Source organism: Piliocolobus tephrosceles, chromosome 13 (genome assembly GCF_002776525.5).
Source record: "Piliocolobus tephrosceles isolate RC106 chromosome 13, ASM277652v3, whole genome shotgun sequence".
NCBI lineage: Eukaryota > Metazoa > Chordata > Mammalia > Primates > Cercopithecidae > Piliocolobus > Piliocolobus tephrosceles.
In genome coordinates this window covers 41,494,117-41,509,651 of record NC_045446.1, presented here as the reverse complement: position 1 = coordinate 41,509,651, position 15,535 = coordinate 41,494,117, and the positions used below count along the sequence as shown (strand labels likewise).

Genomic DNA, 15,535 nt, shown 5'->3' with positions numbered 1-15,535 from the left:
TTCTTCAGACTCCCTGAATTTTTATTTCTGTTCATCAACTCACCTTCAACTCAGGATTACTACTGTGCTCTACTTATAATCCTTTTCCCTGGACGATGATCTGGAATGCTCCTCCAGGCAGTAAATGGATAATTATAGATTCCTCTCGTTTATTTCTCTTGTCTCAGAAATCACAGTCCTTCTCACTTTTGTTCCATTTCTGGGAAACCATTGTTTTCAGTATTTTGTCCTATTTTCTAGTTGCTTATTTTAGAAGCATAATTACAGTACTTTCATCATTTCCAATAGTAGAATTCTCTGTACCTCACTTTAAATTGCATTTTAGAGATTGCAAGTCGGTTACCAAATATAATGTTCATGTGAATCCAATAGTCCGTAATCTTTTAATTTATAAAATAATTGTGATAATTCAATCTACATATTATAAATTACTTAAGTACTATAATTAAGAAAGAATTTTAGAGAGACAGAGATAATTATCATTTATTTCATAAATAAAAGTAAAATTTTAATTCAATATTCAAATTTTACTGTAAATGGGAATTTTAATTACACTATGGCTTATCTGCAATAGCAACACATAATATAGGAGTTAGTTACAATAAATGTTTAAAGTATTTAAACATTTTGTTTAAACGTACGCCATTATAAATATACATCAGAGGAAATCTGGTGTTCTATTACTAAAACATACTTCTAAACATCTAAATATGTCATAAAACATTTGCAAAAATTTAAACATGATAACAATATTTTTCAAAAGCCTACCTACACATATCATTATCATTTGTTGAAAAGCAGCAAATTTCAAGTTTACCACAGGGAAAAAAAAAACATGTTAGTGAGATATGGTATTTAATACAATTCTAGAGCATGTAGCTTGGATATTATGTACTTGTACTGCGTTTATTTTCCTGAAATGGTGGAGTATTACATTTGTTTTTCAGATGATCAATTCATGACATGTCACTTGATGTTGACAATCCACACATTTTGATCTGGAGCATGGTTTCCTTCAAATAGACTCCTGCTTTCTCAAGATGACCACTAGACAAGATTTAAAATACACAAAGAATAAGGAATGTAATTAAAATTTATATAAGGAAAGATTATATATATTATAAATGATTTGGAAATGGTCTCAGGAAAAAAGTATTTCATACAAGAAGTATTGTAAAAAATTATCCTTAATAGCTAGGAATTAAGCTTCTATCACATTCAGATAGAAGCCAGATACAAAAAACATTAACATCAAATAAATCATATCTGAAGATGGATATGATATAGAACAATCCTCTGTAATTCATACAACAAATACTGCAAGCAGAAAGAATTTGTAGAAACCGAGGATATCAGTTATGAGAAAGGTCAAAGTCATTTCTATACATGATAGATGTGATAGAGATGTTAATATAAAGCTTTTATTTTCCAAATCTTATGTTCTGTGAGTCACTAATGCAGCATATCTTAGGCATCTGTTGAGTGTGTTTATGTTTTAAAATGACCCAGAATAAAGTCAGCAACAGGGACAAATAAAAGACAAGAAAAATGAAAAAATTGTCTACATCAGTATTGGCAGAAGTTTAACCTTAAAATAATATTTAAGGATAATTTTAACATTCATAAGTACTTAACAATATAATTTTTAAAAGGTTTTATTATGTAAACATTGTCCGGGCGTGGTGGCTTACACCTGTAATCCCCACACTTTGGGAGGCTGAGACAGGTAGATTACTTGAGGTCAGGAGTTTGAGACCAGCCCGGCCAACATGGTGAAATCCCATCTCCACTAAAAATACAAAAATTAGCTGGGCATGATGGCACACGCCTGTAATCCCAGCTACTCGGGAGGCTGAGGCAGGAGAATTGCTTGAGCCCGGGAGGTGGAAGTTGTAGTGAGCAGAGGTTGTACCACTGCATTCCAGCCTGGCCAACAGAGCAAGACTTTGTCTCAAAAGAAAAAAAAAAAAAAAAAAAAGAAGTTTAGCAGATAAAAATAAAAACAAAAATATTTTTTCAAACTTCTTTTAACAACTGTGTTCTAACTTCATCACAAATCCTCTGTTCTACTGGGAGGCACAACTTATTTGCCAAATAAAGTACTTATTTTTAGGAATTCAGGCCTTTATTTTGTCCCAAAACATTTAAATTGTACAAAAACTATTATCACATTTTTTCTTAAAGATTGATTTAAGCAGAAAAAAAATGAGAAGAGGGCAATAGTAGGGATACTGCTTATAACAAAGCAAACTGAAAAATGTATAAGATGAAAAGATAAAATGAGAAGAATCAACAAAGATTAAAGCAGTGTTACTCTGCAGTATGGTTTCTGGTGTGTCATATTCATAATCACTTTGAGGCAAGATAAATCGAGAAATTGAGAGTAAACATTTATATTCATTTGTAACAATTTGATACTATGATGACATTATGAGTGATTGTATATGTTAAAAATTATCAATCCACAATGATTTGAAAATTAAAATGAAATGAAGCAAAGCAAAATTAAACTGTTTTTGACCACATTTGAGAAGCACTGAATGCCTGAGCTTAAATAGGAGATACTATACATCTTGGTCAATATATAGAAGAAAAACTAGAATAGGGTTTTCACAGTAACTTCTTGTTATTACCATTCTGTGAAAAGTGAAGAGAAGCCTTTTAGCATAGTGTGTATTTTGGACCTTTGAGCTCCTCAGTGTTCTTTCTTGGAAGGAAGGTGTACTTTCTCTTTTATGAGTTGTCAGAGCTTTTATAAATGCCCAATACCATCAGTAAAAAGTATCTGGATGTTCTGAAGACAATTCCAGAATTTTTGTATTAATAGAGATGAAAACATAAGTACCAGAGTGAACTTAGGATTTTCATATTTAATATATCTTATTTCGTATATTCTTATTTGTTTGTGAAACATTTCAGTTGTCTCTGAAATCTCACATGAGTTGGTGGGATGGATGGTATAGAACAGTTTTGTGGATATTTCTTTAAAAAGCATCTGGCACTTCAAGAAAAAAAGAGAGAGCTTTCTTTCAGTTTATAGCAACTTATTTCAATTTTTGGGGGGGAACAGGTGGTTTTGGTTATATTCATAAGTTTTTTAGTGGTGATTTCTGAGATTTTGCTGTACTCATCCACAGACCCATATACACGATATTGATTTATATAAAGACTATACATTGGGTATAGTCTTTTAGCCCTCACTTTCCTCCCTTCCTTCCCCATGTGTCCCTAAAGTCCATTATATCATTCTTATGCCTTCATGACCTCATGGCTTAGCTCCCACTTGCAGGTGAGAAAGAGGCAGCTACGTTGTCTGGGGTAAATACCCAGGGTTCACTGTCTCGTGCCAAGAAAATTTAGGACACGGACACACATGAGGAATTTAGGAGTGGAGGTTTAATAAGAGGAAGAAAGAGACCGGAAAATAGCTCTCTCTCTCTAGTGAGAGAAAGGAGATTCCTGAGAGGAAAGACTGGCCGGTGGTAGAAGCCACAGATTTTATAGTCAGGTTTGAGGAGGCATCTGATTTACATAGGGCTCACAGATTGGTTCAATCAGGTATGATGTTTACACAGCATACAGGGAAGGCTGGCTACCTCACCCTAATCTTATTATGTAGATGAATTTTCCCCTTGGCCATTGACATCTTCTCTGCTTCTTACTATACATGTAGCTGGCAGAGAAGGGAAGATGGAGCTATCATTTTGAATATGATTGGCACAATGGCCAGCATCTATGTCTGCAGCTCGATTTTATAGCCTGCCCTTTGTTAGAAGGAAAATGATTTGGGGCTGCTTTTCATTAAAAGGAAAACCTTAACAAGGACTTCCATACCCTCACTATCTGCCTAAGTAATTTCTTCTTAACTACTATATCAAGAATACATAATATTTTATTTTCCATTCCTGAATTTCTTCACTTAGAATAATGGTCTGCAACTTCATCCAGGTTGCTGCAAATGCCATTATTTTGTTCCATTTTATGGCTGTTCCATTTTATCTATATACCAGATTTTCTTTATCCACTGGTTGTTTGATGTGCATTTAGGCTTGTTCCACAGTTTTGCAATTGCAAACTGCACTTCTATAAACATGCCTGTGTAAGTGCCTTTTTGATATAAAGACTTATTTTCCTCTGGGTAGATACCCAGTAGTGGGATTTCCGGATCAAATGGTAGTTCTAATTTTAGTTAAAAACGAGAGCTTTTGAAATTAAAAACCTTAGATGGTTTGTTAAGGGCCAAGTCATGGAAGAAAAAAAGATTGATGATACTAGATATTGAAATGACAAAGGGATAGAAAGAGTGACCAATAACTGTGTGTAAATGAATCAAGAGGTACTTGGTTCAGAAATGGTGGCAATTGTCTTGCACTATAGAAAGGTAGATTCAGGAATAATTCTCTTTTCTTTCCCATATCTCAAATTATTATACTTTATACTAAGAGATAACTTGGAAGATGAAAATATACATTGCATAGGCATATTTTAATGCTTAAAAGAGAGACACAGATTATGGGGTTGGGATTATAAACACTGGTATATCAGCAAGGAAAGAGATTTGTTGATATTTAAGGCAAAACACTAACTGTGTATAGTTGATGGTCCTGGGTTTCTGTATGGCAATGTGTAAGTTCCATTCATTATGCAAAAACAAATGGAAAACAAAGCCAATGGGTTGAACTTTTACTCATAGTATGCATTTTCTCCAAAATCTCAGAGAGGAGGAAATTACAGAAAGAGAATCCTCACAGTCTAAAAAAGGAAGGAAAGTACTTTCTTCCATGCTAATGGTACCTCTATTCTTTTCAGGGGAGCAAGGAAGTCAGTTTAATTTTTCACGTCTCTAAATTTATTTGCAGCTAGGGGTGGCCAGTAAACCAATTTTGATCAAAGAGATTTAAGTGGAGCTTTCATAAAGAGCTTGTTCCTTCCATCCTTACAATAAGAAAAAGGCAGAACAAACTGAAAAGCAATCAATCTTGTTATATTCAGCAGAGAAGTGAGGCCACAGGGCAAACTACTGCCCTGAAAACCAGAGAGACAGACAAGTGGATGTGGAGAATCAGAGCTTGCCAGGAACAGAAGCCTTCTGCTAAGGCCAATACCAGTGGGAACATGTCAACTTTATTTGATGAATGGCTGGAGGTTCAGTATGCATGAGCTTAAATTCAAAGCTCTGGATGTAGAGAGGACAGTCTTAAGGAAGCTTCCATAGTTTCCTAAATTTTACCTCCAGGAGCCTCACTAGATCTCACTGTAAAGATCAGAGAACAATCTTTTTTTGCTTCTAGTAGTGAAAGGGGAAAAGTAATCATTTAAAAATACCTCAGAGCTCTCCGTTCTCTTTACCAGAGCATGCTCTCAAGAGAAAATGTTTTAGCAGATCCTAAATAAATTGGGTTTTACCAAATTCTAAGTGACTTAGGGGAAAGGAAATACACAACTCCTGTTCCCTATAGCTTTCCTATCTCACCTAATGGAGAGAATAGCAAAGAAGAAGTTGTGAAATTTACATCCGAGGGATAGGAAACTGCTCTTGCAGTGAAAAATTATGACAGTAAAGACTTCTGATCTAACCAACTCCATCTTGCCTTTCACCTCCCAACTGCCCTTGGTTATTCCAGGGCATGGACAAAGCTAACTATAGGAGAAATTTAGTTTACAGTTTTTTTTTTTTTTTTTTTTTTTGAGGCGGAGTCTCGCTCTGTCGCCCGGACTGGAGTGCAGTGGCCGGATCTCAGCTCACTGCAAGCTCCGCCTCCCGGGTTTATGCCATTCTCCTGCCTCAGCCTCCGGAGTAGCTGGGACTACAGGCGCCCGCCACCTCGCCCGGCTAGTTTTTGTATTTTTAGTAGAGACGGGGTTTCACCGTGTTAGCCAGGATGGTCTCGATCTCCTGACCTCGTGATCCGCCCGTCTCGGCCTCCCAAAGTGCTGGGATTACAGGCTTGAGCCACCGCGCCCGGCCTACAGTTTCATAATAGCCCTTCCCCAAAACTAAACCACCTTTGTAAAACTAATGAAAGGCCACAAGGTTAGGAGGATGAGAGTGGCCTGAATTCTGCTAAGATGCAGGCATAGTCAAATGATTACCAGCCAGTATTCTGGAAGTCACAAGATTTGCAACTTCCCCTATTCACTATTGTAGAAACTAGGATTGACCTTTTGACATGTCTTTTTAGGCTTTTGCATTTCTGATGACTAGGCAGCCTGATATGGACCCAAGCCTCTTAGCTCAACTAGTCTTGTGGTCCCCACCCAGAAGTGGACTCATCTCATGAGGGGGCATTTTCTGTATCCCTGTGATTTCATTCCCAACCAGCCAACCAACAGCCCGTTCCCATAGGCCCCTGCCCATAAAACTATCCTTGAAAAAGCTTAGCCTCCAAATTTTCAGAGAGGCTGATTTGAGTAATAGTAAAGCTCTAGTTTCCTGTTTAGCTGGTTCCATGTGTATTAAACTCTTTCTCTATTGCAATTGCCCTGTCTTGATAATTGACTCTATCTGGGTAGTTTGCAAAATGAGCCCATTGGGCAGTTATAGATACAGACTCACTTAAAGACTGAATCCTAATCATAAGCTATGGAACTCTTCTTCACCTACAACTTACCAACACATCAATTAGTCTTCTATATATATCAGAGGATTCCAGCTTAAAAAAATTACAAGCTTCAGATATTATTTAAGAAAGAGTCCCTAGCAAGACCAAAAATAAGGAGGAAGACAAAACTGAATCAGGGGAAATTTTACCCTCTGATATCACAGCTGCAAGTAAACAGAAAATGCAGCCTAAATATTAGTCAGATAAGCATAAAACCTGCACTACAGGCTTATCTTTCTTAGTTTCTGTTACCCAATACATCATGTCCAACTTTCAATAAAAAATGATGGGACACACTAAAGGGCAGAAACAATCTGAAGTGAAAAAGTAAGCATCAGTCAGATCCAGACTCAGATAATAGCAGATATTTTAGAATTATCAGACTAGGAACTTACAATAATTATGACAAAAATGCTAAGTTCTAATAGAAAAGTGGACATGATGCAAGAAAAGATGGGCAATATAAGGCAAAGTGGAAAATCCAAGAAGAAATCAAACTAACACTAAAAGTCTAAAATATTTTAATGGAGATGAAGCATGACATTGATAGGCTCATTAATAGGCTGAACTCAGAGGAAAAAAAATAATTAGCTTAAAGATATGTAAATAGAAACTTTCCAAACTAACAGTAAAGAGAAAAAAGTATAAAAAAAGGAATACATTATTAAAAAACTGAGCAAAAATTACAAAAAGTATAAATATACATAATTGGAGAAAAAGAAGGAAGAAGGAGAGGAAGAGGAAGAAGAAGAAACAAGAAGGAAGAAGAAAGGAAGGAAGAGAAGGAGGAGAAACAATAAATATTGACATAAAAATAGATGAGCATCTTCTAAAGTTCATGATAGACAACAAACCACAGATCCAGAACATTCATAAGACACAAAGCGGGATAAACACCAGATAAATGTCTACATCTAGAGACATATGATATTTAAACTGCAAAAATGTCAGACAAAAATGAAATCTTGAAAGAAGCTGGGGAAAAGTGGTAGGATAACTTACATAAATAGGAACATGAATAACAATTACATAGGATTTCTTTACAGAAATCATGCAAGTAATAAGACAATGGAGTAAGATATTTAAAGTGTTCAAAGAAAAAGAGCAGAAACCCAGGATTCCGTATCATGTGCAAGTATCCTTCCAAAGTGAAAAAGAACTAAAGACTTCCTCTGACAAACAAAAATGGAAGGAATATTTGTTACTAGTAGACTTGCCCACACAGAGATAGTTAAGAAATTTTCAGAGAAAAGGAAAATGTTGTAAGTCAGAAACTTGGACGTACATAAAGAAAGGAAGAGCATTAGAAATGAAATTTAAAAAAGAAGGTAAAATAAAATATTTTATCTGTCTTATTCTAACTGATCTAAGCAATAATTTGTTCAAAATAATAATTGCAACAATGTATGTGTTTTTTATATTTTATGGAGAAGTAAATGACAATAATGTTATGAAGAATAAGAAAAGGGGAATGGGAATACTGTGTCATAAGGTAGCTGCATTACCCATAAAGTAGTATAGTGTTATCTGAAAGTGAACTTGAATAAATTATAAATGTATAGTTCAAATACAAAGGAAGCTACAGAAAAAGTTAAAAAATAAAATAAAACAAGTATAATTGATATGCTAAGACAGGAGAGAATATTGAATAATATAAATTGCTCAAAACTAGAGAATGCAGAAGAAGAATGGAAAAATAAAAGACATAAATGAAAGAAAAAACATCCACAACTAAAAGACAGTAACAGATAAGGCACATACTAACTCAACTATATCAATAATCACTTCAGATGTCAATGATCTTAAAGACAAACACTCAGGGTAAATAAAAATACAATACACAACTGTATGTTGTTTACAAGAAACTCACTTTAAGTATAAGGGCAGATAGAGTCAAAGGGATGGAGAAAGATATACCTTGCTAACAATAATCAAAAGAAAGCTGAAGTAGCATTATTAATTTCGGACAAACCAGACTTCAGAGCAAGAAAATTATCGATAAAGAGGGGCATTACATAGTAATAACGAGGTAAAATTACATAGTAATCCTTAATGTGTTTGTGCCTAACAACAGAACGTCAAAATATGTGAGGCAAAAACTGATAAAAGTGCATGAATAAATAAACAAATCTGCTATTATAGCTGGAAATGTCAATTCCTTCTAACAGTAATTGACAGATCTAGCAGGCAGAAAATCTGTAAGAATATATTTGAACCAAACAGCATCATCAGTCAGTTGGATTTAATTGACATTAATAGTTACTTTATTTAATAACGGTAGAATACACATTTTTCTCAAGACACATGGAACATTCACCAAGACAGATCACATTCAATGTTACTAAAATATACATTAACAAATTTAAAAGGATAGAAATCATACAAAGCGTGTTCTCAGACCACAATAGAGTTAAACTAGAAACCAATAGCAAGAAAGATAACCGGAAAATCCTCAAATATTTGGAAATAAAGAATATACTTATAACTAACACATGGATCAACGAAGAGGTTTCAAAAGAAATTTAGAATATTCTGAACAAAATGAAAATGAAAATATGATTTATTAAAATTTATGGGATATAGTGAAAGTGATGCTTAGAGAAATTTTATAGCATTAATATATTAGAAAAGAAGTAGATCTATATTCAATAGTCTAAGATTTCACCTTAGGAAACCAGAAGAAGAAGAACAAATTAAACCCAAAGTAAGCAGTAGAAAAGACATAAAAACTAGAGCAGAAATCTATGAAATTGAAAACAGAATACAATAGAGAAAATTAATGAAACCAAAATATAATTCTTTGAAAATATTAGTAAAATTGATAAACTTTTGCCAGACTAACCAAAAAAGACACAAATTACTAACATTATAAATAAAAGAGAGCCCATAACTGCCAATCCCATGAACATTAAAAGAATAATAAAAGAATATAACCAACAGCTCTATGCTCATAAACTTGAAAACTTAGGTAAAACTGACTAAATCTAAAAAGGATTCAGTCTACTAAAATTCACACGAGACACAGATAATCTAGATAGGATTATGATATATTTAAAAAATTAATTAATAATTACCAATCTTTCAAAATAGAAAATACTAGACCCAGATGGTTTCACTGATTAATTCTACCAAATATTTAAAACAGACACTTTACTAATTCTTTGCAATATCTTGCAGAAAATAGAAGCAGAGGTAATACATCTTGACTCATTCTGTGAGGCTAGCATTATCCTAATACCAAAACCAGAAAAATATATTAAAAGAAAGGAAAATGACAGACAAATATCTCTCATGAACATAGATATAAAAATTCTCAACAGAATGTTAGCAAATTGATCCAAACATGTGTAAAAATAATTATACACAATCTGAGACTTATCCCAAGAATGTAAGGCTGTTTCAGCATCTAAAAATTATGTAATGAAAATCATCATATCAAAAATCTAAAGGAGAAAAGTCATATGATCATATCAACAATGCATAATGAGAATTTGACAAAATCCAATACTAATTTATGATAAAAGTTCTCAGTAGTAGGTGTAGAGAGGGATGTCTTCCACTTAATAAGGAACATCTCTAAAATACCTACACCTAACATTATAGTTACTGGCAAGAAACCAGATATTTTTTCAGTTAACATTAGGAAAAAGGCAAAAATGTACCTTCTCACTTCTGTTCAACATCATAATGGAAGACATAGCTAATACAGTAAGACAAGAAAAGGAAATAAATGTTATACCATTTGAGAAGAAAGAAATAAATTGTTCCATGTCTTCCTTCACAGATGACCTGACTGTGTAAGTAGAAAATCCCAAAGAATCAACAATAGCAATAAAAAACAACCAAAAAAACTCTTGGAAGTAATAAACAATTATAGTAAGGTTACAGGATGTAAGTTTAATACAGAAAATTCAATTGATTTCCTTTATGCCAACAATGAACAGTTTGAATGCAAAGTGTAAAACAGCCTGCCATTTAAATTAGCAACAAAAAATAAAATACTTAGGCATAAATCCAAGAAAATATGTATAAAATCTGGATCAGGAAAATTATAAAACTCAGGTAAAAAAATGATCTAAATAAATAGGAGAAATTCTATGTTAATTTATAGGAAGACTGAATATTGTTTAAGATATCAGTTATTTCCAAACTGATTTTTTGGATCCAGCACAATCCCAATAAAAATTCTAGCAAGTTACTTTGTAGATTTCACCAAACTGATTCTAAATTTTATATTGAAAGGGAAAAGTTCCAGAATAGCCAACACAACATTGAGGGAGAAGAACAGAAGAGGACTGACACTACCTGATTTCTAGACTTACTGTAAATCTATAGTTTTCAAGGCAGTATGGTATTGGTGAAAAGCAGGATTCAATGAAACAGAATAGGGGACTCAGAAATAAACCCACACAAATATATAGTCAATAAACCTTTGATATGGAAGCAAAGGCAATACAATAGAGAAAAGATAGTCTTTTCAACAAATGGTACTAGAATTTGATATCTACATGAAAATGATAATGATAATAATCCGGGCACTGACACCTTTCATTAACATTAACTCGCTATGGATCATAGACCTAAATTTAACATATAGAACTGCAAAACTTCTAGGAGATAATACATAAGAGAACTAATGTGACCTTAAATTTGGCAATAAATTTTCAGATATATAGCCAAAGGATTTAAGTGATTAACTTTATGTAGTCATCTAACATATGGCAAAACAAGAACTGGAGTCCAAAACAACCTGGTTTCAAAGATAATCCTCTTTTCATTAAACCATATCACCTCCAGGAGATGACTGCAAAGGATATTTAAATAATAGATGAGAATTTGATTATAAGACTTTTAAGACTGAAATTACAAATTTCTCAAAGAGAAAGGGAAAAACAAAATTTATAGTGAATATTACATGAATTAAAATGAGGATGTCAGTTGCATTTAATGATCTGTTAATTTTAGTGAAACCTCTATACTTACTAGGAGTCCTGGTTCTGGAACAGGAGAAGGCCTTGCAAACCTTTTATTCAATCTCCTCTTCTCTTTCTTTAGGTTTTGCATATTCTGAATACGTTTATTTGCAAGCTTTAAAAAAATTAAAATGAAAGAAAAATCATACTTTTTTGTAACATATAAAGATAACATGCTGATTATGTTTTTGGTTTGTGTCAATAAAAAAGGTAAATACCACCACTGCAAACGGTTTACGTAACTACATAGAAATAGGGGGAAAAATCCCTTTTGTTCAAATGTGTGGTTCATAGGTGAAGAAAACCACATTGGAGCATCAGTAGAGTTTTCAAATAGACTATTCTTGATTCTCATCTTACCACTGTGTACATTTAAATAGATCCAGACACATAGATTAGTGTGTTTACTTTTACTTTAAACATAATGTTACTAAAGACACCTAGGGAATTTTCTCTATGGAAGCAAGAAAACAATTATTCACTCCTTTGAAATGTTGCCTGACACACATAGATTTTTATGCCACCATTGTATGGTATCTACAAGTAGCAGAGACCTAGGAGATCAAACTAGAATTCTTTGAAGATAATGAAATACAGTAATAGAATAAAAAGGATATGAATAACAATAACTTTTTTATCCACTTCCAATGAAGTATAAATTGGTACAATTGCTTTGAAAACAAACTTTTTAAAAAATCCACTGCTAATGGAGTATAAACTTGAACAATTGCTTTGAAAACAATGTGGCACTACTTTCTAACAATAGAAAATTTGCTTTCCCTATGATTTAACCATTGCATTCCTGCCTAAATAATCAAATGGCATACTTGTGCATGGGGAAAGAAGCCGTGTACTAGAATGTTTGCAGTAGTACTATTCATTTTAGGAAAATGTAAAAATAACACAATGTCCATAAACAAGAGAAAGGATTAATGAACTGTGATATGTTCCGTGACAAAATATTGAACAGCAGTGAAAATAAACTATATACAGCAATATAGATAAACCTTAGGAAATAATATTGAGAAGAAAGAGTAAATCATACACTAAATTTTGTGTGATCTTATGTTTATAAAGTTCAAAACCAAGCAAAAGCAAATAATGCACTCATAGAGGCACGTATGTAACAAACTATTAAAGAAAAGGAAGAGATTGATGTAACTAAAATTCCAGATGGTGGTTACCTCTGGGAGAGGTCTTAGGAGATGGAATAGAAAAGCATTCCCTAGCTGGATTCAGAAATACTGAATATCTTAATCCTTAAATGGGAGACATATTATAGTTTATAAATTGTATCTGCCACATATGTTTTTGTATATGTATCAAATGTTACATTAAAAAATAACATAAGTCATTTACTTTACTCTAGTTAAGACCCATTCCAATAGTAGTCATGAGATCCCAGAGTCCCAAGAAATATACCGGAGCGTCTACTTAATACAAGTTCTATTATGTTAGGGACAACTACATAAAGAACAAGTTACATGCACAATGTTTAAACAACCAGAACCTAGTTCTTTATTTAAACATTACCTGCTGCTCAGTGACTTCTGAAGGATGATGTTGTCTTGGTCCTTCCTATATAATATGCCAAATTAAAACACATTGACACACAAAAAAGTCATTAAAAAATAGTAAATTAGTTATTATAATAGTAAGCCTATGCTACTTTTACATTTATGTATTATATGAATCATTTCGACTATAAGAAGCAAGTTAAAAAAAAACAAAAAGAAAAAAGAAAAAAAGGCAGGTTCAGAATTAAAACATCTAAGATAAAAATTGTGGTGGAAGATGGAGACAGTATTATGATAAAAAGAACCAACTGTGAGCCATCTTACAGATAAAAGGCAGAATATGAGAAATAAGAAAACAATTATTTAGGAGGGAAAGAATGTACGAGAAATAGAAAAATGCATGTTTCTGCTTGTACAGGGCTTCAGCGGTGCCATTGAACAATCTAGTCTTCAATCTGGTTTCAAAGCCTAGGAATAATTGGTGATGTATTGAGATCGTGTGGTTTTCTGAAGCACAGGGAGCTTGGCTGTTAGTGAGATTCTCATCACTTCCTCTATTTCTTGATTGTACCTTAAATACCTCTTCCTTCACTCATTTTCATCCAATCTTTTAACCAGAAGACCCAAGAGAAATCTGTTCCACATCTGACAATTGAGAACTTTATCCTGCTCCCTACTTCTGTAATTTCCACTCCACCTCCTAGGGCAGGTCAATGGGTCAGTCAACATACAGTTGATGCACCTGACCTCTAAGCACACAGTAGCTGGAGCTTTTTCTTGTTTCAGGGGGTTCCAGCAGTCAGGACATAGTCTGTCTACATCACCTGGAATTTCCCAACCCCAACCAGCAAACCACATTTGCAAGAGCTAGAAGTACCATGGCCAAGGCCACAGTGGCATGGAGCTCAAGGCACAGGACAGAGTAGCAGAGGTGAGGTTATAGACCCCAGCAGACTCACAGGGCTGACTTGGGAAGGCTCGATGTCCCAGCAGTACAGGCACATGCCGTGGAGCCTTAGGGCGCCCCCTGACGCCTACTGCCTGTCCTGGACCAAGTGATTATGGGGTCCAACACTCACAGCCTTCAAACCCTGCCCCCACCCAGTTCCATCACAATTCTCTTTATTGTCCTCCCTGCTATGGGCCCCGCCCTTTCCCCAGTTGTATTCCAGTCCAGTGCAGGGAAGGCAAGGCCTCAAGTTGTCTGCAGTGTCTTTGAATTATGGAAGTCAGTTTACCATAATTCCCTCTATTCTATCCATCTTCCTCAGAAAATTGAAGAATACCAATTTCCCACCTTTTCTACCCTTCATTTCTCTAGTCTCTCTCTTTATAAAGCCCCTTTTATTTGTTAACATACCTAACTTAGTCTCCATGTTCTGTTACTTCAGACTATCTATTGTTAGGGTTCTGTCAATTCCACCACCTCATTGTTGTTCCTTCACAACTTCTAGTTGGGTTGACGCAACTGTCTGCCTTCTTCCCATCCATCTATACCAGGTGAAGGGAGGAGAAGCTTGAAGATGGTTGGAATACATATTTGTGACCCTTAATTTATTTATTGTTTATTTAATTTTTCTCTCTCTTTTTTTTTTTTTTTTTTTTTGCCGAGTCTCTCTCTGTCGCCCAGGCTGGAGTGCAGTACCAGGATCTTAGCTCACTGCTACTTCTGCCTCTAGGGTTCAAGCAACTCTCCCATTTCAGCCTCCCGAGTAGCCGGGACTACAGGCGCACGCCACAATGCCTGGCTAATTTTTTTTTTTTTTTGTATTTTTAGTAGAGACAGGGTTTTACCATATTGGTCAGGCTGTTCTCAAACTCCTGACCTCAGGTGATCTGCCCGTCTCAGCCTCCCAAAGTGCTGAAATTACAGGCGTGAGCTACCACGCCCGGCCATGACCCCCAATTTAAACTGGGTCCTCGATGCTGCTTAACACTTTTATGTTGCACCAGGTCTTTTTGTGCTCTGCGTTATTCCCTTCAAATAGTCTTCTATTAAAATCTCTGAATCTGCCGTCACTCAGGCACTTCCAGCGGAAGTGGGACAATCCGTGCTTCACACTCTGATGCTGGTGAACACATATAGAGCTTACTATGCACAGCACTGTTATATGAATTTATATGTGTTAACTGATCAATTCTTTAGACCACTCAAGGAGGGTAAGTGCATGATTATAATCACTGGGAAACAAGGCACTAGGATGTTAAATTGCTTTCATCATTCTTAGCAAACTATCACAAGAAGAGAAAACCAAACACCGCATGTTCTCACTCATAGGTGGGAACTGAACAATGAGCTCACTTGGACTCGGGAAGGGGAACATCACACAGTGGGGCCTATCATGGGGAGGGGGGAGGGAGGAGGGATTGCATTGGGGAGTTATACCTGATATAAATGATGAATTGATGGGTGCGGACGAGTTGATGGGTGCAGCACACCAAC

The 15,535-nt window shown here is 34.8% G+C and overlaps 1 protein-coding gene across 1 annotated transcript; it reads right to left on the bottom strand.

Annotated features, from left to right (window-relative positions):
* Positions 1 to 457: 457 nt before the first annotated feature.
* On the bottom strand, positions 458 to 14,147 carry CCDC179 (coiled-coil domain containing 179). The gene is made up of 4 exons (XM_023191547.3): positions 14,052 to 14,147; positions 13,109 to 13,153; positions 11,586 to 11,690; positions 458 to 1,047 (listed from the first exon to the last, which is right to left on the bottom strand). The coding sequence occupies exons 1-4, from the start codon at positions 14,094 to 14,096 to the stop codon at positions 1,036 to 1,038; spliced, it is 207 nt and encodes a 68-aa protein (XP_023047315.1). The 5' UTR covers positions 14,097 to 14,147; the 3' UTR covers positions 458 to 1,035.
* Positions 14,148 to 15,535: the final 1,388 nt, after the last annotated feature.

Bases quoted from the DNA above. Each gene is read 5' to 3' on its own strand.
- CCDC179 (XM_023191547.3), bottom strand. From the start codon at position 14,096: ATGTGCCTGTACTGCTGGGACATCGAGCCTTCCCAAGTCAGCCCT. The intron at 13,154-14,051 runs GTGAGTCTGCTG...CATATTATATAG, and splicing joins AGCCTTCCCAAGTCAGCCCT to GAAGGACCAAGACAACATCA. The intron at 11,691-13,108 runs GTAATGTTTAAA...ATTTTTTTAAAG, and splicing joins CAGAAGTCACTGAGCAGCAG to CTTGCAAATAAACGTATTCA.